The sequence below is a fragment of the Electrophorus electricus genome, chromosome 7 (genome assembly GCF_041902795.1).
Source record: "Electrophorus electricus isolate QZ-2024a chromosome 7, ASM4190279v1, whole genome shotgun sequence".
Classification (NCBI taxonomy): domain Eukaryota; kingdom Metazoa; phylum Chordata; class Actinopteri; order Gymnotiformes; family Gymnotidae; genus Electrophorus; species Electrophorus electricus.
Window position 1 is genome coordinate 22064825 of NC_137503.1, and position 21728 is coordinate 22086552.

The 21728-nt window shown below is 41.2% G+C and overlaps 3 protein-coding genes across 4 annotated transcripts; 2 read left to right on the plus strand and 1 right to left on the minus strand.

Moving 5' to 3' along the window:
* Positions 1-201: 201 nt before the first annotated feature.
* On the plus strand, positions 202-6928 carry cebpz (CCAAT enhancer binding protein zeta). The gene is made up of 17 exons (XM_081718306.1): positions 202-392; positions 928-2526; positions 2671-2898; positions 2999-3161; positions 3483-3571; positions 3661-3714; positions 3876-3978; positions 4075-4143; positions 4228-4294; positions 4622-4722; positions 4834-4894; positions 5023-5207; positions 5314-5355; positions 5462-5560; positions 5661-5731; positions 5920-6001; positions 6271-6928. The coding sequence occupies exons 1-17, from the start codon at positions 234-236 to the stop codon at positions 6420-6422; spliced, it is 3324 nt and encodes a 1107-aa protein (XP_081574432.1). The 5' UTR covers positions 202-233; the 3' UTR covers positions 6423-6928.
* On the minus strand, positions 6053-7698 carry LOC113571721 (protein CEBPZOS). Of its 2 annotated transcripts, none has more exons than XM_027000828.3 (4): positions 7508-7698; positions 6995-7112; positions 6853-6897; positions 6053-6561 (listed from the first exon to the last, which is right to left on the minus strand). In XM_027000828.3, exons 2-4 carry the CDS (start codon positions 7110-7112, stop codon positions 6479-6481), a joined length of 246 nt encoding a protein of 81 aa, XP_026856629.2. In that variant the 5' UTR covers positions 7508-7698; the 3' UTR covers positions 6053-6478. The 2 variants fall into 2 exon arrangements, with proteins under 2 accessions (XP_026856629.2, XP_026856628.2); XM_027000827.3 differs by lacking the exon at positions 7508-7698 and adding an exon at positions 7285-7485.
* Positions 7699-12073: 4375 nt separating this feature from the next.
* LOC113571732 (forkhead box protein A2-like) lies at positions 12074-15043 on the plus strand. The gene is made up of 2 exons (XM_027000848.3): positions 12074-12776; positions 13344-15043. Exons 1-2 carry the CDS (start codon positions 12708-12710, stop codon positions 14496-14498), a joined length of 1224 nt encoding a protein of 407 aa, XP_026856649.1. The 5' UTR covers positions 12074-12707; the 3' UTR covers positions 14499-15043.
* Positions 15044-21728: the final 6685 nt, after the last annotated feature.

A 21728-nucleotide genomic window follows, 5' to 3' on the forward strand; every position in this document is an offset into this window, starting at 1 on the left:
AATGTTCCACATTTTATTACAATAAATATTGTTGGAATACGTATTTATATATATATATATATATATATATATATATATATATATATATATATATAAAATGGAATATATTTATACGTCGCCAACTATATATATAATGGAATATATTTATACGTCGCCAACAATAAGGCCACATCATAGTAGCTACCTTTTTATCTTCCAGGACCTGTGGCTTACGGAAACACGTCGTTTTCAGCATGGCTCCGAAAGGCAAAAAGTGTCCACCGAAAGCTCTGATCTTTAGTGAAAATGAAAAACAGGCGCTGGAAAATGACAACGACGAAGCAACTCATGATCAAGATGAGGAGGATGATGAATTTACCCTGGATGATGTCTTACGTTTGGGCGGCACTAAGGTTAATATATATATTTTTTTACTCACAAACATCTTCAGCCAGCTAGCTAACTGCCCGACTGCTTCATGTGTTGCAGACCAAACCCGCACGTGGAAAATTAGCTATGGTACCTTTATTGTGGGATTATAGGTTAGCTGCAGTTAAACCCACAGTGTTGTTTTTATTGGATACTGAGTAAGTGCTCTGATATTGTATTTTTCACGGAAGTATCTACGTTCCTGTCCCCGCTGTATTTTTCATTAAGGTGTCATCTACCTTGTAATTTCATTAGCGCTATTGTACTGCAGATAAGATATTATTGTTGCTAATATTTTAACCATACTGCTTAAGTTTAAAATCTAACAAGCATTTTAGTCAGATGATTTGAAGCAAAACCGGATCAAGCATTGATTGTGCTAAGCCATCAATCAGACAGTAAAGAAATTGAACTGTTGCATAGTTTCGTAATAACTGGTTTCTACATAATTTGTCTACATAAAACTAGGTTTAAGCCAATGCATCGTATTGATTGATTGTAATTTATTTTTTTTAACAGGCTGACTATGTCATGCTTGTTGGACTTGATGACAATAATGAGCTAATAAATGGTGGAAAGAAAGGTGCAATTGATGATCTGGAGGAAGGTGAGTTAGGGGAATTCATCACAAAATTGGGCATTTGTGCCTATGCAGACCAGCAGGTTATTAAAGGTGACGATGAGGATGAACAAGAGGAGATGGTTGGAGAACCTGATGAGGAGGACAAGAAAAAAGCCCCCCTCAAAGCACATCAGCAGGTTATTAAAGGTGATGATGAGGATGAACAAGAGGAGTTGGTTGGAGAACATGATGAGAAAAAGAGCAAGAAAAAGGTCCCCCTGAATGCAGAGTACAGTAATGCTTCTGCAGACAAACAAGAAACGGAGGCCAAAAAAAAGAACAAGGAGGTTCAAAAAACAGCTAGAGCAGGAAAGAAGGCTAAACAGAAAGAAGCCAGCCTCTTTGAGTTTTATCCCAGACAAACGCTGTTGCTCAGACCTGGTGGAAAATGGTATGATATAGACTACTCCTCCGAGATGAATGCATCACCCCAGGATGAGTCACTGGTTTCTCAGTATAAGGCTTTAGCTCAGAAACTTTTTGAGGCCGAAGTCGAGTTCTACAAAACTAAGAAGAGCTTGCAAAAGGGCGCTAACACGGCCTGGATGAAGAGCGTTGTCTCCACTGGCACTCTGGCTGACAGGATGGCAGCCATGACTGTCCTAATTCAGGATGCCCCAGTGCACTCGGTGGAGCATATAGAGAGCCTCGTCACTCTTGTGAGGAAGAAGGGGAGCCGCAGACAGGGCCTCATGGCTCTGGACACGATTAAGGAGCTTCTTCTGTCCGACCTCCTGCCAGAGAGCCGCAAGCTCCGGGCCTTCATCCAGCGCCCTTTCAATGAGCTGGAGGAACGGGCCAGCGGAAACCGGGACGCCCGAGACCGGAGACTCGTCCTCTGGTACTTCGAGCACCAGCTGAAGCTTCTTGTGGCAGACTTTGTCGTGGCTCTTGATGCCTTGTCTCACGACACACTCCTAGCCATCAAGACCAAAGCTCTTACCACCGCTCATGAGCTGCTGTGTAACCGTCCTGAGCAAGAGCGAGCCCTGCTGGTGCACGTAGTCAACAAGTTGGGAGACCCTGAGTACAAGGTCGCCTCCAAAGCCTCATACTTGCTGGAGACCCTGCTTCACAAGCACCCCAACATGAAGGTGGTGGTGTGCACTGAGGTGGAGCGTCTCATGTTCCGGCCCAACATTAGTGCCAAGGCACAGTACTATGCCGCTTGCTTCCTTAACCAGGTGATGCTGAGCCATGAGGAGGCGGACTTGGCCACCCAGCTCATTACAGTCTACTTCACCTTCTTCCGCATATGTGTCCGCAAGAAGGACGTGGGGACGAAGATGCTGGGTGCCCTGCTGACAGGGGTAAACCGGGCGTATCCATACACTCAAGCAGGCGACGAGACGGTGCGGGAGCAGCTAGACACGCTGTTTAAGGTGGTGCACATGGTCAAGTTCAGCACGGCCATGCAAGCACTCATGCTCCTTTTTCAAGTCATGGACTCTCAGCAAACTGTGTCAGACCGCTACTATGTAGCACTTTACAGGCAAGTGCCAATTGAACGGCCCCGACAGCCGGGAATAGTAAATCGGGTTCATGTTTACTGTCTTTCCGTGTAAATGCTGCCACTTCCCTAAGTGATATTTAGCAACTGTGACATAATACGTGTGGTAATTGACCTTCCTCACAGGAAGCTGCTGGATCCAGGACTGTCTGTATGCTCAAGGCAAAGCATGTTCCTCAACTTGCTCTATAAGTCCCTTAAGGCGGACATTGTGCTGCGGCGGATCAAGGCCTTTCTAAAGCGCCTCTTACAGGTCAGCTGTGAGCAGAGCCCCGCCTTCGCATGCGGAGCGCTCTTCTTGGTGTCGGAGGTCATGAAGTCCAAGCCTGGCCTCAAGCTCCTCCTACACGAAGCAGGGGTGAGTAAGGTCACAGATGGTGTCATATGTCTTGCACGTCTTGCTTGTTTTATGCAAAATATCTTTGGATATGCTGCCTGTTCACAAATCCATACATTAGGATGGAGAGGAAGAAAAGTTTCAAGACCTTAAAGGGGAGGAGGAAGATGAGGAGGACGATGAAGAAAGATTTGTGGATGCTGATAAAATCGAAGAGGGTCAGTGCAACCAACCTGAGCAGCCCAAACCAACTGCATCATGGGTACATCATCAAAACCTGGAAGGTAACTCATAATAATAAAATTACTTAAATTAGAGTTGCATTGTCATAAAGTGGTTTTGGTTTTTGGCCATTGCCTGTGCATAGATTGGGAGGACAGAATGTGCCTGCTTCCTGGAGCCTGTGAGGTTTGCTGAGCAACCGACAGAGACAGTGGGAATGCTGCCAGTAGCTTTCTTGCTTGACCCAAAATCGATTCCACTCCTGTCAGAAACCCGTCCTGTCGCCCAACACCAATCTCTGGCTTTGCTGTCCAGATATCTCTCTTGGTATCCATCATTTGGATCGATGTTGCTAATTTGGAAACTGTGTATTTCCTGTGCAGGGAGTAAGAAAGCAGATATATATGACCCTACCCACAGAAATCCTTTGTACTGTGGAGCAGACCACAGCACACTCTGGGAGCTACAGAAGGTATGGCACTCGAGTTCTATTGCAAATGGACATGTGCCTGTTGCCACCTGCCTTCCCATGACTTACTTGGGGAATTTTCTCTCTTTTAGCTTTCCCTTCATTTCCATCCCTCTGTGGCTCTCTTTGCCAAGACCATTATACAGGTAGGTGTTGAACCAGCTGTACAAATACTTGCGCAGACAGTCTCTCCTGTCCCTATTTTTGTTTGTGAGGTCAGCAAAAAAGACTCTTGTTCATTCTGGGATTTATGAGATTGTTTGATCTAGCATGTTTTTTTAAAAATATTATTTCTCCATGGCAACAGGGAGCACATATACAGTACACAGGAGATCCACTGCAAGACTTCATACTCATCAGGTTCCTGGATCGCTTTGTGTTCCGGAACCCCAAACAAGTCAAGGGAAAGCGTATGTAGTAATGTTCCTGCACCTCAGCACTACTGAAGTTAAACAGCAAACAGATCTTGTTCAGTGCTTTTTTTTCGGATTTTTCTCCTGTCACAGAAAACACAGAAGCCACTGTAATGCAACCAAAGCAAAAACAGTCCATGAATAACATCCGTGCCTTACCAGGTGAGAACTGAAGTATAAATCAGTCAGAAAGAAAAAGGGTTTCTTTGTGGATGTGAATATGAATATATGCTTTCCCCCCACAAGTGAACTGTGTCCAGTACCTGGCCAAAAAAGAGAGTCAGATTCCTGTGGATGAGGTGTTCTTCTACAGGTCAGTACATGCCAGTATCCAGCTGGTTATGCAGTGCTGTCATAATTATGTAGCCCTTGGACTGCATTTGCTTCTCAGAGCGACTTAATTCACTTTAGTGTGAATTTTGCATTTGAATTTTCAAATTCACAAAAACAGCTTCCCAGTTAAACAGCAAGGTGGCTGTTGAGGCAAAATATCTACCAAGAGGCTGGGTTGGTCTGTCAGCTGGACATGACACTTACTTTTGAATAAATTATTCTGGTAAATACTGTGACTGTGCAGCTGCAGCGGCTGCTGGTTCAGCAGTTGAGTCGCTCTCATGCTCTTGTTCTCTGTCCTGCTCAGGTTCTTCAAGAAGCGCGAGGGGCAGATTCGGCGGTCACGTGCAGCCACCGACAATGAGAGTGTGGAAGACATCGATGACGATGAGTTTGACAGGATGCTCAGTAAGTTCATGGGGAGGGAAAGCAGTTCAGAAATGCTCAGAAATCTGAATATTCCTCACTGTGGACAGGAATGGTTTTAAAAATAGTTTGTATTGTTTTTGTTTTTTAAAGATGCTTTTGAAAGTGACAACTACTTTACAGAATTTAAGGATGAGGACCTGGACTTTGCTGGGTAAATGATGCATGTTTTTCTTTGGAAACTAAGGATAATATTAGTGTAAAAATGGAAACGCCTCAGAATTCGCCTTTTCCATTTGATTGTAAGAAATGGTTTGTGCAGACATTTAATCTCTGTTGCAGTAATGTGAAGAGCAAATCCAAGAAAGGCAAGAAAACTGAGCTCTCAGATTCTGACCTGGACTCTGATGACAACCTGGACGATGAGGAAGTGTCTCTCGGAAGCATTGGTGAGGAAGACTTTGGAGATGAGCTGGAGGAAGAAGGTGGTGCATTCATGGACCCAAAAGGAGAGGATGACGATGAAGGTCAGTGTATTGGTTTCGTTCTCATGCGAAACCATTCTCAGTTTTAAAAGAATGGTTTGAAATTTCCAGTGCTGAAGCTAAAAGGGACAGGTTTTTCATTTTACAGTACCAGAACTTGAGGAAGATATTGATAATGAAGCCATGGATGGTGAGTTATGATGATTATTATCAGCAAGTATTAGTTATTTAGAGCTGTGCGCAGTGAATGACTGACTAAATACTGTTGCGCTTATCTGTTAATATTTTGTTTGAAGATACTGATGAAGACTTGGAGGATGAATCAGAAGTAAGCAATGGACCCAGAAAGGGCAAGAGGAAGTCAACAGAGTACCTGGACTTCTCCCAACCTTCTGGTGAGCTGAAGGCTTTAGAAGCCACACAGCTGTCTGTGGTAATGAAACTACGAGTTAGTTCTTCATGATGAATATACTCAAAGAACAGCATGTATCTCAGGTTTGAAACCAGGAAAGAAAAAAAAGAAAGGAAAGATGCACGACGCAGCCGTGTTTGCTTCAGCTGAAGAGGTAAAAATGCTCAGACTAATTAGTGTTCTGGATTTTTTGAGTCGTTATTATACACATTTAATTTGTATAAAAATGTAGCTGTAACAGACTGAATGCCACAACTTCTTTGCCAAACACCATTAAAGCACAAATCACTATCCATTTGTGTTTGTAATTAATGTAAACTGTTCTCTTTTCAATTCTGTCAGTTTGGGGATTTGCTGGATGAAAATGTAGGCACCCAGGTTGACAGCACTGGGCTGAACGCGCTGGCCAACCGAGACAAAGCCAGTGAGTAGTGAACACACATGATTATGTAAGAGAAGGAACAAAACAGGCCAATTGGACAATGAAAGGCTTTTATTCACTTGGCTAGATGCTAAATTACCTCCACAAGAACAAGGTCATTCCACCACATAAATTACACACTCTCAGTGACAAACTGTTTACTACTGCTAGCAGCAGTGTGGTGTTGATTGGGCCATGTTGAAAGAGCCAAGCCCTGCCTGTGGGTTTAGCATCACCCTGACTCGCTGACCAACACCCTCACGCCCCTTCAGGTGTCAAGCAGCTCAAATGGGAGACGAAGCGTGAGGATTGGATCCAGGGACGCGATGTCAGCACGCTCAGGAGGAAGAAAGCCATGTTCAAAAAAAGGAAACAGTTCAGGAATGCTGGGCGGGGCAAAAAGACAACCGGAAGGAGGAAATGAAACCTCGCCCCACACACCTCAGTTCTACCATCCTTCTTTTGGGGATCAGCGAGCCTCTATTGCTGCTTAGCAGACCAGGCCTGCTGATCTGCTTCCCGGATGCCGTAGATTCCGGACAGCTCACTGGACTTGTAAAAGACTGAGAGAGGGGAGGGAAAAGGTTTGAATCATTTTTACCAGGCAATTCCTGGTCACAATTAAATAGTGTTGGTTAGTTCTAAAATGCAGGAAAAGTCTGTATCTTAACATGTAAAATGTACAATTTGTACTAAATGTTATTTTACAGTTTCAGAAACAGTTTATGCTTCTAAATATATATAATTTTTAAAATCTGTTTTTCGTGGGCAGTGTCATTAACAGTTTCCACTACCTCTAGATTACTGTTTACCATAAAAATACAGTTGAAACTGGGAAGATTTTTTCATTGTACCTTCTAGAATTGAGGGAAAGTGTTCATTCATTGTGCCTCTGAAATCTAGAGGAAAAATTAAAGGTTTTTCATTCAACTTTCTCTAAGGAACCTTTTATCAAAGTATACCTATACAGGTTTCTCTGCAGTAAGGGAATATTACCTCTGCTGGAGTTCATTTTATGAAACAGCCCGTACGCTGCAAATACACCAGCAACCTCTAGAAGGATAACTCCTTTGAAGATTCGCTTGGCTATTGGTTCCATGGTCTTGGGTGCCATCTGCAACCAAGTGAATTCCATTTCTATTACGTGCAAAGGCACATGCACTACCAAGGACCAAAACCAATAAACTGTAAAATCAACATAATTGTAAGGGCCTGTAAATAAAAGCGTCATTTAATTCACTGAAATAACGTAAAATGTGATGCTTTAATATAACCAATAACGTTACCAATAGTGGCTCCATTTTAAGAACCAGAGTCTAGAGGTGTTTCTTGATAAAGGCTTTGGGACGTATTTAGCTCACAATAGCTAACAGTTGATAAATTGGAACAATGACATACTATGAAACGGCGCTAATCTGCAGCGAAAGCATTTTTAAGTTTGTTTGTAAATGTATACATTCTTCGGCACAAGGAAAGCACTAGCAATAACATTTAAAGTAGGAGACCCACCTTCGTATTTCACACGATACCGTACGGCGTAAAAGCCCTTTCCGGCTTACGGAAACTCATTTGAGCCTAAAGAATTTCGAAACGACAAGATGATTTCTAGCTATTGAAGAAAATCAAGTAGCCTATAATTAGACATCTTGGCCTGTCGAAGAACGGTGTCAGCGTTTGTGTTTGATAACACTCGATGCTTCGAAAGTATAACTTGCTTTTATCTAAGATTTATTAATCATCGGTCCATGAAATCGCACTTTTAAGACTGAGAAAGCTCCCCAGTAGGTGGCGCCTCGGGTAAAAGTTTCGTCTTCGGAATTTAGATTTTTTTTTTATTGAAGCTCAGCTGACCAATATGATTTTTAAAGTACATTTGGCAACAAACAAGCTACAAGAACGTAGATGCTTGTTTGGTCTTTGGCTTAGTTCAGCCTCTTCTATGTCATAGGTTTAAGGTGTATGCCTTCAATTTAAAACAGCCAGCTTCCATCTGGCTAACCGGTATCCTTAAATAGAATAGACTACTAACATACATGACATTTCTTCTGGTAAAGATATTATCATCGTCTCTCATTTTCTTATTACGATTTAGCCCACAGGATGGGGTTCACCATCGACCTAGCTCATGTAAAGCCTTAATCACAATAGATCTGCACTCTAAAGCCAGACGCATTGCTCTGTGTGCTTCTTTGGGAATATAGCCAAGAACATCATCATCATCATCATCATCTTGAAAAAGTTTACTTTGTATTTTAACCCCCAAACCCAGCCTTTCTTTGTAATTGCAATCACTTATCTTCAGTCATCTAGCCACTTAATTTCCCTGCAGGATTAGACTTAGGCTTCCCCATTGTCTTCAAAGAATATCTAACAATCATCAAAGCTAAGGCATTCAGACATTTACTTTAATCTGTGGGCCTGTTTGAGCCAAATCTTCCAGCTTTATTATGGGGTGTCTAAAGGTGACATTTTTATTGCTGTTGCCAAAAATTGAGAAGTTCATTGTTTAATACATTTGTAGACTGTAGACATCTGAATGCTGTAATCTGTGTTCACTTTCAGAATTTGTTAACAGTGACTGTAACAAAGTCTACAAAGTTTACATAACTACCTCAATATCATTGTAATGTATATTTTGTGTTCTGGTCAGAGATAACTGAGAAACCACTTGAGGTTCAGATAACTAACTATTTGAGATTTAGATGTTTAACAGTTTTTCATTATTTGGAATTCAATCTAGGTAGATTTCCATAATAATCTAAAAGAAAAAAGAATCATTGTTTAACTTTTACCCAAATAGCAATATTTGCTCAGCTGAATTATACACCACAAGTAGAGTGTGTGTGTGTGTGTGTGTGTGTGTGTGTGTGTGTGTGTGTGTGTGTGTGTGTGTGTGTGTGTGTGTAGTGGTGACTGTCCCCAGGCAACTGTTTTTCACCAGGTATACCCATTGTATTTTATATGAGGGAGGCAGTGAAGGTGTGTTTGTCTGTAGCAGCAGGAGACTAATGGAGACTCTGATCTGAAGGATGGGTACTGTGACTCCTTCAGTGGCTGGCTTGTTAGCTGTTAGAGCTTGTAAAAGTCAGATTTATAAGAACCTGGTAGGACTGGGCTTGGATAAACAAACACCGAACAGACAATGATGGAATTTGCTGGCAGGGAGCTTTGTCACAGAGCTGAGGGTGACATGGTTCTTTTGCTCAGTTCAGTGATTCAACTCCACACACTGTTTTTCCTAGATGACAAAATAAAAGGAGTGGATACACTGGAATACACACGGGGTCTTCTGCTTCTGATTGGCCCTGCATTATAAAAAGACCTGATTGGTCTTCAATCTTTCGAAGTTCACACATGTTACTCCACTGCTGCGCTCGCTTCATTGGCTCCCTGTAGCTGCACGCATCAGATTTAAAACCTTGATGCTTGCCTACAAAGCCAAAAATGGACCAGCCCCTTCATACATGAGATAAATGGTCAAAGCCCGATCCGTACCTTGAGTACTTCGAACCTCAAGTATTGCTCGGCTTGAAATACCTTGCTTCAGGTCTCATGGATGACAAGCATCGAGACTATTTTCTGTCCTGGCTCCAAGATGGTGGAATGAACTCCCGCTTGCTGTCCGGACAGCAGTGTCACTTGTAGTCTTCAAATGCAGACTGAAGACCCATCTATTTGCAGAATATTTAAAGGACAACTGACACTGCTCCCTTATTGACTGACTAATTTAGTACTTATTGTAGGGCACTGTTTATGTTTTTTAACAAACTCTAGCACTTATTGTTTATAGCACTTATCATTGTTTAAGATAGACCTTATGTATTTTGCACTGCTAGGTATCAGCATTCATCCCTGTATTCTACAGTATTCTAGTTCATTGGTATGTTTAATTCTACTATACTATACTGTACTTGGATATATTCTATGAGTAAATGATAAAGCACTTTTCTAAGTTGCTCTGGATAAGAGTGTCTGCTAAATGCTGTAAATGTAAATGGATCCAAATGTATAGTGAATGAACAGTAAAGAATCTTTTGGTTTCTTTAATCATTCGGTGCAATAAATCAGATTGAAATTCAAAATAGTCTCTATAATTGCATTGTTTGGTGTTCAGGAATACAATTTAGAGAAATAAATGGTCAGGAAGAATGCAGTCACATGAGGAACTACATATAACTTGTGTTGTTTCTTTGCCAGGGATGGGCAGTGGAAGATGTGTTTTTCCTTGCCACTGTCACCTTTGACTTACCCATTGGGGGCCTTGACACTAATGTAAAGCTAGTTTCTTTAAAGCTGTTTTGAGACAACAGCTGTTGTAAAAAATCACTATACTAATACATTTTAATTGAATTACCTAGCAACTGTAAAACATCGTAGCCTATTGCAGTTATATTTGAGCTAATGTGTGGACTTAAGTAATGCAGTAGTCCCTAATTTTATATTAATAAGACGACTTCAGCACTTCACTGAACATTCAAGTCAGTGAAATGCCAAACGCACAATAAAAGAACAGTTTCTAATGTAATCTGTGAACTAATGAAGACGGCTGTCTTGCAATCGACACGGCTAAGTTAAAAAAAAAGAAAAAAAAAAAGATGTAGTATAGCTGTCGATTTCCACAGACTTTCCTAAGCATGCATACGCCAATCGCACGTGCATGACTTCCCGCTCACCCTACCTGACAAATTTGTGTGCAGGTAAACAGACCGTGGCAGGCCACCAACCCGAACCCAGCTGCCATCATCAGAGAGCGGCACGGAGTAAGAACCCAGCCCTACTTTGGCATGTTTGCTGTAGCATGCCGTTGCCAGCAAACGTTTAGACAAGCCATAATTTACATTGGACGGAGAGAGAAAGGAAAAAGGTTAAGGTTGTGCAGAATATATACTTCAATTAATATTAACACTTATGTCATGTTATGGCTTTTACTGTAAGTAGGTATCAATAACTGTTAATTTCGCGCCATATAAGTCTCATCACCGGGACAACACTGGTACGGCTCCCACAGTGTAACATCACTCATTTTTTTTAACAGCTGTTTCTCAACGTGAATATTTGCTGCAAAATAAAACTACGTGTTATAAAATGTGAATCTAAAATGGATGTAATTAGCATATGAGATGTTTTCTGTTCCCATGATTTTAGTCATTCTGATTGCAGTGTTTTACGACACTAGGAAAAACTAATTTAACTACTTGTAATCTGTTTAGAATCACACGGTTGTATTAGGCTATTTTAGCGTCTTTACGAGAATGTAGTGGTGTCTTATTTTGAAATAATGAATTCTAAAAATAGTACTTCAGTTTTCTTAAATTACATTTTGTCAGTCATAATGTTTCAGTAGTCTGATGCCTTCCTTCTGTTTTATTCCTAAAAGTTGTTCTGACGATGCGCTCTGTCGAGAAAAAAACAAAACTTTTAGCTTTCGTGGATTCCGTCATGTAAGTGTTTGCGTGTACGAATGTGTAATGGGCAAATACATTAGGAGCGAAACAGCGCCATTAATTTCAGCTCAGTGGACTTTTCATGGTTTCCGAGGTATCAATCGTAACTGGATATCTTGGGTGATCAAACAAATTAGATAAATCGTACCTCTCTCGCGAACATCAAACAGCATGTTCGCTTCCTTTGTCAATTTGACAGTGACTCAGTCCCATTAATGCAACTTGCCTTCATTTTTCTTCAGCTCTGGGATATCTTGCTTGCGACATAAACCTTTTCTGACGTGAACCACACATTCACAGTTTTTAAGCAACACAGTAGCATAGCCTATATTTAATAGCCACAGCCTGCGCATTAGATCTATATAAACCTATAATTTGCGTAGACATAGTCCACAAAATTACTTTAATGTGGTTGTTTGCCTTTGTTGATAAGATGGTTGTGTTTTTGAGATCACCCTTTAACCTAATGTGTTTCGAAATGGCTGAACCCAGTGTTCACATTTCGGCTTCACTCTCCTAGATAAAAAAGACTTGTCAACAAATTCCCAAACTCGATCGATGGAACTTTGAACATCTTTCACAAAACGTCTCTATTTATCTATCGAATAAAAATACAATACTTCATGTTCAGACACATTATTGCAGTACTGTGAATATGGACTGAGTATGGGCCAAAATCATAGAGTAATCGGCCAAATGTTTTACTTAATTTCAATGCCCCAAAGCAATGCAAATCATATGTAAATGTGTAATGAGACCACACTCCTTGACAAGAATGTCAGTTCACATTCCACAAAATAAAGGGCACTTGAATGGGATGGGAAAGTGCTCAGTGGAAGATGCTCTCCTGGTTCAAAATTCTTCTACGATCTAATCCTTTAGAAAAACAATGAGCTTTTGACGCAGACCTAACGAATCCTTTCAAACGAGTTTGTCCTTTTCGCGAGTACAGGTGTAAAAGTCTAGGTTAAAGCAGGGCCCAATACCTAGGTGTGCCTGTATTATTCAAATGGGGGCCACTAAGCAATACGGATTGGAGGTTTACGTAGACCACAGCGTTGTATCAGCACTCCAGCAGTAAGCGGCTAACGTCATTCCAAGTCCCGTCTTCGTCAGTAGAGGCGCAGCGCACTTTAAGTCACACATGAGCTACTCCTTGGTCGGCAATCAAAGCGGAGACTGTTGTCGGTAGATCTCCGATACTCCAGGTGGTCTTTGCAGCTCTCCTTCTGCTTTTAACTGTACTCTGTTGTGGATTCTGCAATATGCTAGGAGCTGTGAAAATGGAAGGACACGACCATTCAGATTGGAGCGCCTATTACGGAGAGCCCGAGGTGGGTAGTTTTATGTATTTTCCCTGTCTACAGTTCAATATTGGCCTTGAGATAATATTAACTTTGCGATCAAATATTGACTTGAGGCGCCTCCAAATCCCATCCGAGCACACTACGCGCTATGCTCACCTTTTGATATGATGACAAGAGAAACTAGTGTATGATGACGGGGACTCGCCTTCTCTACAAGGCTTTTTAAAAGAAAAATATTTAAAAAACCCAAATCGATTAATTTTAATTAAGCCATTAATTATCAAAACATTTACTCATAAGTTGCACTTTATTATGAGTAATGCTCGCGCTAAAATCTAGAGTGTTTCAGGAGGGACAGTTCAAGTTTATATATTAAAACAACAGACAATTTTAAATTGGGGCCATTCCTGTAAACATTGAAAATAATGAACGGTTTAATAATGTTATTTTCTTAGATCGCGTTATTCCGTAAAGATTTTCATACGCGGGGCTTTTCATTTTGCTCATAGGTTGAACTGAGGTAAACTAGTAATGTTACCTATAAAGAAGAGCTGATTCACAGAAAATGTTCATCAATGTTACTTCCCCTTTCAGTGCTACACCACAGTTGGGAACATGAGCAACGGGCTGGGAATGAATTCAATGGGCGCCTACATGAGTGTTCCCGGAATGAGCGCTGCGGGCGGCGTGTCGGCCAACTCCATGAACATGTCTTATATGAACACGGGAGTTAGCCACTCTGTTGCAGGTATGTCTCCGGGCGCAGGGCCCACGAACGGCATGGGAACGGGGATGGTTAGCATGAGCGCAACGCTGAATACAAGCATGAGCCCTATAAGTGCATCACCGACACCCATGAACACCCTAGCATCCTACTCCACCATGAACGTCATGAGTCCAATGTATGGACAAGCAAATCGGCCCAGGGATCCAAAGACGTATCGAAGGAGCTACACGCATGCGAAGCCTCCCTACTCGTACATATCTTTAATAACCATGGCCATTCAACAGTCTTCTTCAAAGATGCTCACGTTAAGTGAGATTTATCAGTGGATCATGGATCTATTTCCATTTTACCGACAAAACCAGCAGCGCTGGCAGAACTCTATTCGTCATTCGCTATCGTTCAACGATTGTTTCCTGAAAGTGCCTAGGTCTCCGGATAAACCAGGCAAAGGTTCTTTTTGGACCCTCCATCCAGATTCCGGAAATATGTTCGAAAACGGTTGCTATTTGAGAAGACAAAAACGTTTCAAATGTGATAAAGCGTCAGAGAAGGACTCGAACAAAAAAGCGTCTGAGAGCGTATCCCATGACAGTTCCGAGAACTGCAACAGTAAAGAGTCGCCTCATCCCAGCACTCCCGCCAAAGACTTAAAAAGATCCGACGGGAAAGCCAGGGAAGCTTTGAGCCCCGTGCACCCGACATCGCCTGGCACTCAGACGCATCATCATCTCGTGCAACACCACTCGGTGCTCGTGCATGATTCGCACCTGAAACCGGAGCACCATTATTCCTTTAACCACCCGTTCTCCATCAACAACCTGATGTCATCCGAACAGCAGCACCACAGAATGGACTTCAAGACCTACGAGCAGGTGATGCACTATGGCTACGGATCACAAATGACCGGGCCACTATCAGTTGGCCACATGTCAGCCAAAGGAGCTCTGGAGCCCTCAGCTCTTACCTCTGAACCTTCTTACTACCAAGGTGTGTATTCCAGGCCCATAATGAACTCATCCTAGCTTTCCATATTGTGGACTCCCCTCCCTCCCGGAGCGTGTACATTTGTAAAAATGAATTGTTTTTTGTTTTTTTGTTTTTTTGCATAGCCTGTGTTTTAAATAGGCCTTACGAATGTTCCTCAATGCTCTTCAGGCTATTGGATGCGGACACTGAACAGACTACTCGTCTATTTTGTGTTTGTTGATACTGTAATTTATGGCTATAATTGTGAATATAAATTTAACTGATAAGTCATTAAATTTCGCACTGAATTACCTTTAAAGGTGTGTATATTTGTTTTCAACAAATTTAACTGAAAATAGGAGTGAAACTTGGTTTTCGCAGCCATTTTAAAATGATCATGTATTTAATCTTGCGAAATGCATAATCCACATGCAAAAATATGCAAAACAGCACATGCTGATATAGTCCATTGCTCTCGTTTTGCATTACCCGATTATTCTTGTGGTACGATTGTTGTGTGTCAATATTAAATGTCTAGCATATGTCTGTATTAAATACAAAATGTGCTTTATGACCCGTTGACATGTTTTAAGTCATTAAAGTTAGTAATACCACTTTATCTTGACATTAGGCCTATACGTTTAGGGATATATTAAGAATTTTTATTTGTCTTTTGTCTATAATATCTATTTTAAAAAATCCAAACCGAAAAAGGCTATATTTAGCGGGCAAAGAACAATGTGTGTGATGTTTTAAACCCGTTAAAAAGGGCGAACTCTCTGGCATTGTTTTTGTGCTGCAGTTAAACGGTTTAGCGTCTCTGATGTCTGATAAGATAAAATGACTAGTGATCACTTAATGGATAAGATGCAAAATGTCCAGAGTTCAAAACTGGGTGAGCCAATAAGAGATGATTCTACACAGTTTAAAAACGTTTTTAAAGCGTGCAAATTTCTGCCTTCTATAATTGACATTCGGATAGAGTTGTTGTTTTTATCCTTAGGGTAAAAACGAGCAGGTTTACTAATACTACTACAAATAATGTAATATTTTATTGCTGAAACAAAAAACATACACTGTTGATGTAATTTTTCTTATTTAGATTATTAGTTATTATAATCTACATCACAAAATAACCTTCCTAAGATTTTGAATTGGCGTCTCTTCTTAATGATACGTTGTAAAGTAGATTTAATTGGATCTCCGGAATATTATTAGGGATATATTTCTAACTTCACGTTTCGCACAGACTTCACAGGTAGGCCTACCTCTACGAAGTGTATTCTTCGGAACACAGACTATATTGTAGTATTCTGAAACAGTTTTACTCATTACTGTGTTCTAGCCTTTCGATATGAGGTTGCCGTCTTAGTAGTTCTGCTGCGTTTTAGCGGCCTGTAGCTATGACCGCTTAATGATGTGATTTTGAATCATGCGTAAAAAAGTCTGCAAGCAATGCAGGTCTACTATGAGAATGTACCGGCAGTCTCCAGCGTGATACCCAGAGAAGCTGTAACTCAGCATAAACTGATTTTAGTTTGTTAATCACCCTGTTAGTATGTTAACAGTAATCAATAATATGTATAACTATACATTTGGAAAAATTGTCTCCTACGTTAATTCCATTTGTTTGTCCAAGACGTTAAGAGGATAATGCATAACCTTCTGTTAGGTTCTTAAGAGCCACCATTTATCTTTAAGAAGTTAAAGTGAGTCTTAACATAGCATATACACATTTGCCCTTTTTCAATGTCCCCCAAATATGAATAAAAATTGTTTCCATGCTTTCCTCCACACCGTTTCAACCTCTCTGACTACTGTCTTAAGCTTATGGCATTTCAAGCTGTAATTCATTCACTCATAAAGAAATAATAACTGTATTCCCCTTCATCATCTCCTCTTTGGTTTAGTGGAGAATAAGCATGCAAAGCCCTGAGCTCCGTGCTGGCTGGCAGAGAGGGTGTGCGAGCCTGAGCTCTCTGACGCCATGGCGTGACATTCCTGCTGCTGCCTTGGTCTTTCATGGCCAGCCATCCCACTGCCATTTATGCTGGTGACAGCCATCTCACACCACAGCTTGTGTCAACAGACCATAGTGAATGGTCTGAGAGACTCGGGCCCTGAGCTAGTGCTGACCTCCTCGCATCCTCTTTAGAGAAGGAGGCCTTCAGCAGCATCCTTACACACACGCACACTGTACAAGAACAAACAGTGATCTCTGCCATCCAATCAGTGATTCAAGAAGGTCTGCCTTTTAGGAGATGCTGAGCTGTGTATGAGGACAGACATGGTGGGCAAGAACAGTAGTTGAAGTGTGTATCCTCTCTGTCTGGAGGAAGCATCAGTACCATGGCAACAGGATGAAGATGCTATGATATTTCTTACATTAACAATAAAAACATTATCCATAGAACTCATCCATCATAACCTAGTTATTGTAAGCTAATTTATCAATCATAAAATTCCAAAATTGTATTTAATTGTCATCATTGGATGTTCCGTTGTTTCTGGTGCAGACACAAGGTGTTTTTATGTGTCCCAGTACTGCTTAGGCCCATCTGTTTCCCCAGTAAGAGCAAAACCCCCAAAATAAACATTTGGCTTATAACAGGCTTGTGATCAATGAGATACTTAACATATTGCCCTTGTGAGATATATCCCACCCAGTGTTAAAGCCTGCCATAACATGTTTTATAAAAAATAAGCATTTTACCAAGTTGAATGTTAAATACAATGTGGTATGTGGCCACATGTTGAGTTGGTATAAGTTATAGCCTCTATCCTCCTATGCTATGGCTCATGTAGCCTAAAGCCCTTTTCACTGAATCAGTATTTGAGCAGTGATTCTAATGGTGCTAATTAAATTTAACTAATACATAACTGATTTCTAAGCAGTTCTGTGATTGCAGATCATAAAACTGCTTCTAAGCAGGGAATTTCTAAATTCCCAAATATTTTAAGTCTTTTTTATGTATATGTTTACAGAATTCTATCATTTAAGTTGTTCTTCAGTTGTTATTGCTTTTATTGTTGCTCTTTGGATGCTTCATGCACTAGAGAATTTCCAAAACCACATAACTTCTCTGCTAAAATTGGTCAAATTTAGCTACTGCAATGCAGATGCATGTGATGCATTGTCTCTCCATGCATTTAATAAACCATCTGACTCTGTATGGTGACAGGGAATAGGCTTTTAATCTGCCCGAACCAGCTCAGAGAATGGGCATGATTAAAGTGGCCCGCCCTCTCAGCTTAAAGCAATTAATTCAGCATCGTGACATAAACGCTGCTGTCTCTTTGACAGCCTGGAGCGGCAGCTCCAAATGCTATCTCTCCTGGGAACAAGGGAGGATGGCAGACTTCAACTCCGGACTGTTTGCTCACTGGCCCTCCGAGCAATCTTCCCTGGGCCGAATGAAATGCGAGGGCACAAACAGTGTGCGGGCGGGGTGCAGGGGGGGGGGGGGGGCTGTCGGGGAGATGGGAGATGGGGAGTGAACAGTTTGGACTATTTGCTCAGCAGAAGGGCAGCCACAATGGCATGCCAATGGCTTTCCCATGCATCAAGAGCGACATCTTAGCCCAGCCTTTTGTTGCTGGTGCTTTTCTGCTGCGAGAGCTATAGCTGCCCCAGGCCAATACCCACTTTCCATTATGTTGTGTGGTCATGTGATCACATCTGGATTAAATGCGTTTAGACTGCACCGGGGACGTTAGCAGTGGCGTCCCGTACGTCCTTTGATGGCTGGTAGCGTGATGGTGATGCGCGATGGTGTCTGATTCAGGGATGCTCAAATCAGTAGTAGGTTCAAAATTGAAGGTTTTTGGGGTGGTGGTGTTGTTTGATTTGTTTTGGTTTGGTTTTTTATGCATTGGCAGAATCATTGGAGGAATGTCTGCCATTTATTGACCGAAAGGCCAGTATAAACATTTAAGAATCGAGCGTCTTGTTTTGTAACACTGGATAGACAGGATTTGTCCCTCCATAGACAGACGCATGTCGGTGAGTGCACATTATAGCACTCAGGGTGGCACACTGCACACTACAGTTGAGAGGCAAGCAAACCGGCTTAGCAGTAGCAGACTAGCCCTAGTACTGACCCACACTCTGTGTAGACTCTGTTTGCCATTAACACACCATTCATCCTATTCTTTTCTCAGATGAGTGTGATGTGTTACTGCATGGTAAAAGTAAAAACCCTTATTTGTGTTATAACAAAAGGTCAGAATGTCATGTTTTAGTACAAAAACAAAAAGACAACTAATATGGCAGTTAGCTGATAATGAGCATAATTCTAGATACATAGATAAAAGTGTGTGTGCGTGCGTGGCAGGAGTGTGCCCCAGTCTTCCCTGCCTCACGCACCAGTGCCGCTTTATGGCACATCTGCACACCACTTTTCACCACTTTTTCACTATCCTCGTGTTCATGAAATGTGCTGCAAATGAGCCTTACAATCCTCTAGCTCGCACAGAAACCTGGAGTCTGCTGTCCCTGACCAGGTCTTCATTAATTTTGTTTAACAAATTAATGTAATAGGTTTTGAAATGATTTGTTACATAAGTGACTTTTAAAAAAGGCTTCTTGTGATATCCCAAAATCACCTTATTGGACATATAATTGTCTTTTATAAATTAGTAGGTGTTCTTACCTTCAGAGTATTGGTGAAAACTAAACCACTATTTGGGCCATAAATTGTATAATTTTAAGAGCAACAGTTTCTGCAAGAGTGCTAACTCTCTTTCTGAAACAGAGATTCATGTCACTAGCAAATACTTTTAACATCACTCATAGAATTACACTAATCCCCTTTATTCTCTTATAGGAAGTTGTCTGAAATGCTATCAAGAGGCCTGTCATTGCTGGTTATTGTTTCTTTGTGCACTCTAAATGTTCTGCTCTAAGACGTGAGCTCTGTAGAAACTGGTACACAGTGCACAATGTCTCTTTGGGCGTGTAGGCGGGTTGACTCAGAAGAGTTTCAGCTTGTTACAGTGTTCAGGTTACCACCCTATTCTGAACCTGTCTACCTCTAGCCCTTAACACTGCCTGTGATACAGTTAAATATATTAACCTCAATCAAACAATTACTTGCTTGTGTTTTAACACTAGCATCTAGTAGCTGTGAATGCAATGGATGATTTAGGAGAACCTATACTCATATGTCAGTTTCATACAGCTATTTACAAGTACTTAAATTTTGTTTTGAATAGGAATGGATGAGAGGTTAGTTCTTTAAAATTCAGTACATTTTTAAAACATATTTCCATTTCCCTGTGACCCTCCAATGCCACAAGAGTGACATCTAGACAATTTTTAACAAGCCATTCATCTTTCCCCTGCACCTTTAAGCAGGGACCTCTTATTTTGCCTTGCTGCAGAACACGGTTTGATTGTATGTTTCTCTGCATTATACATAAAATAGTCAGAAGATTTGTTTGTTTGTGGATCATAAACAGGTAGGTGTTGGAGGTAGGTGTCTTTGTCAGCCCAGTGCATGTTTGTTAATGAGAGTATGTTCTCACTGCACATTTTCTGTTCAATAAGACATCCATATGCAGTTGTGTATGTATTTTCTGCAATATTACCTAAAAATACTTCTGTGCTCAGAAATACTACACAGAAGTGTTAAAGTAAAGCTAAGTAACCACGGACACCTGCTTTGTAAGTTTCAGTGCTATGAAAATTGTTTTGAGAGAAGTTTACTAAGAAAGGTTTAGATGTACTAGACTTTATTAAGAGAAGTTGAGATATACTGAGCAGGCTAGAGTTGGAAAAGAAAGTTTTTTGGGTTTGTAGCAGATTAGGAAGAACATGTAATGGAAGTCAGCCACTAAGGTGCTGATAATTTAATAATCAAGATTGATTACCATTCTTTTAAAAATTACTTTTATAGACAAAAACTTTTTTTTGTGATAAATAGCACGAGGTGCTATGAAGCTAAAGATTGTGGATCTGAGACCCCGCACCCCACCCCAAGAGACAATGTGAACCTTGAACCCTAGGGCCAAAAGCTCTAATTGTGCCAGGTCCTCCTGGATAAGGCATTTAACCCCAAGTTATTCCAGCCATGCAATCTTTGACACCATGATTCTTTTCTCCCCAGGGCATTCTTGTAGATAAGAACATGTTGTTAATATACCTTCTCTGGCAAAATGAAGGTCCGCCCAAAAAGAATCATTCAACTGTGATGTCATGCTAATTTGCAATATTAGAGGTAATTTTCTGTAAGAAACACCAGCATTGCATAGAAATCTCTGCAATGCTGCATCTCTGCAGAAACCCAGCAGCGCCTCTCTGACAACATTTGGGATGCTGGTTGCAGGCGCGTGGAGAAGGACACTTCAGTCATGGGCCAAAACCAGTGCCAGAGCTTGTGTAAATGATTGACTAGCCACGCCTCTTGCCAAGGTTGTCCAGTGCAGACTTTATTTACACAGCAGTTTCATCATATCCCGGTGCTCCGCTCTTTATGTGCCTTCTTTGCAAAACCTGAATCGTGTATGATTATATTAACAATGGACAGGGGTGTTTGATTGTTTACCATTGTGAATATATTGATCAATTTGCCATTAGTGCATCCAGTGCAGTATGGCAAGTTAATCAGTCCTTAGCATGTGTTTGGTCTATGGCCCTTGCACCATGAAAATGGGAATTGCTTAATGGTCTAGTGCAAAGTAGATGAAACATCATTCTGAGTATTTTGGGATGAAGCCTGAATTTGGTAAATGCACATATTGTTCATGTTCTTAAAGAGTATATAATTTTAAATTGGAAATGTTGTTGCCCTACAAAACAACACAAGTAACAACAAAACAACAAGAGGGTAATCAGAGATCTAAATAAACATTCCTGATTTATTTCCATGCTATATAAAATATTTACACATAATTAGAAATTCCTTATAACCTGCAACATATGTATCTAAAAGCGTAGCTGTTCTGAAATATCAGAGCAACGTTGGACAAAGCCAAGGAAAGATGCCCATTAATCATTAACGGTGTTAAAAGCCAGAGCCTTTTGTATTCCCATGGAGCCTCCACTATCTGGCAGCCATGTGACATGCCGGGGCCTTTCTCTTGCCGATTGGGGAAAGCCAGTGAGCAAACACAGGTGTTTTGGAGTCAGCAGAGATGTCAGGGACAACCACAAACAGGGCCAGCGATGTCTGACCCAGAGATTGGGCGGTGTTTGCCGCCACTTCCTCATCTGAGCCTACATTTCAAGTCCGACCGCTTCTCTCTGCCCGGCAGCAACTGTTTACGCAGCATGTCTGACAGCAGGG

Bases quoted from the DNA above. Each gene is read 5' to 3' on its own strand.
- cebpz (XM_081718306.1), top strand. From the start codon at position 234: ATGGCTCCGAAAGGCAAAAAGTGTCCACCGAAAGCTCTGATCTTTAGT. The intron at 4,144-4,227 runs GTGAGAACTGAA...TCCCCCCACAAG, and splicing joins TAACATCCGTGCCTTACCAG to TGAACTGTGTCCAGTACCTG. The intron at 4,895-5,022 runs GTAAATGATGCA...TCTCTGTTGCAG, and splicing joins GAGGACCTGGACTTTGCTGG to TAATGTGAAGAGCAAATCCA.
- LOC113571721 (XM_027000827.3), bottom strand. The intron at 6,898-6,994 runs GTAATATTCCCT...TTTTTCCTCTAG, and splicing joins TAAAATGAACTCCAGCAGAG to ATTTCAGAGGCACAATGAAT. The intron at 6,562-6,852 runs GTACAATGAAAA...CCCCTCTCTCAG, and splicing joins CTTTCCCTCAATTCTAGAAG to TCTTTTACAAGTCCAGTGAG.
- LOC113571732 (XM_027000848.3), top strand. From the start codon at position 12,708: ATGCTAGGAGCTGTGAAAATGGAAGGACACGACCATTCAGATTGGAGC. The intron at 12,777-13,343 runs GTGGGTAGTTTT...TTCCCCTTTCAG, and splicing joins CCTATTACGGAGAGCCCGAG to TGCTACACCACAGTTGGGAA.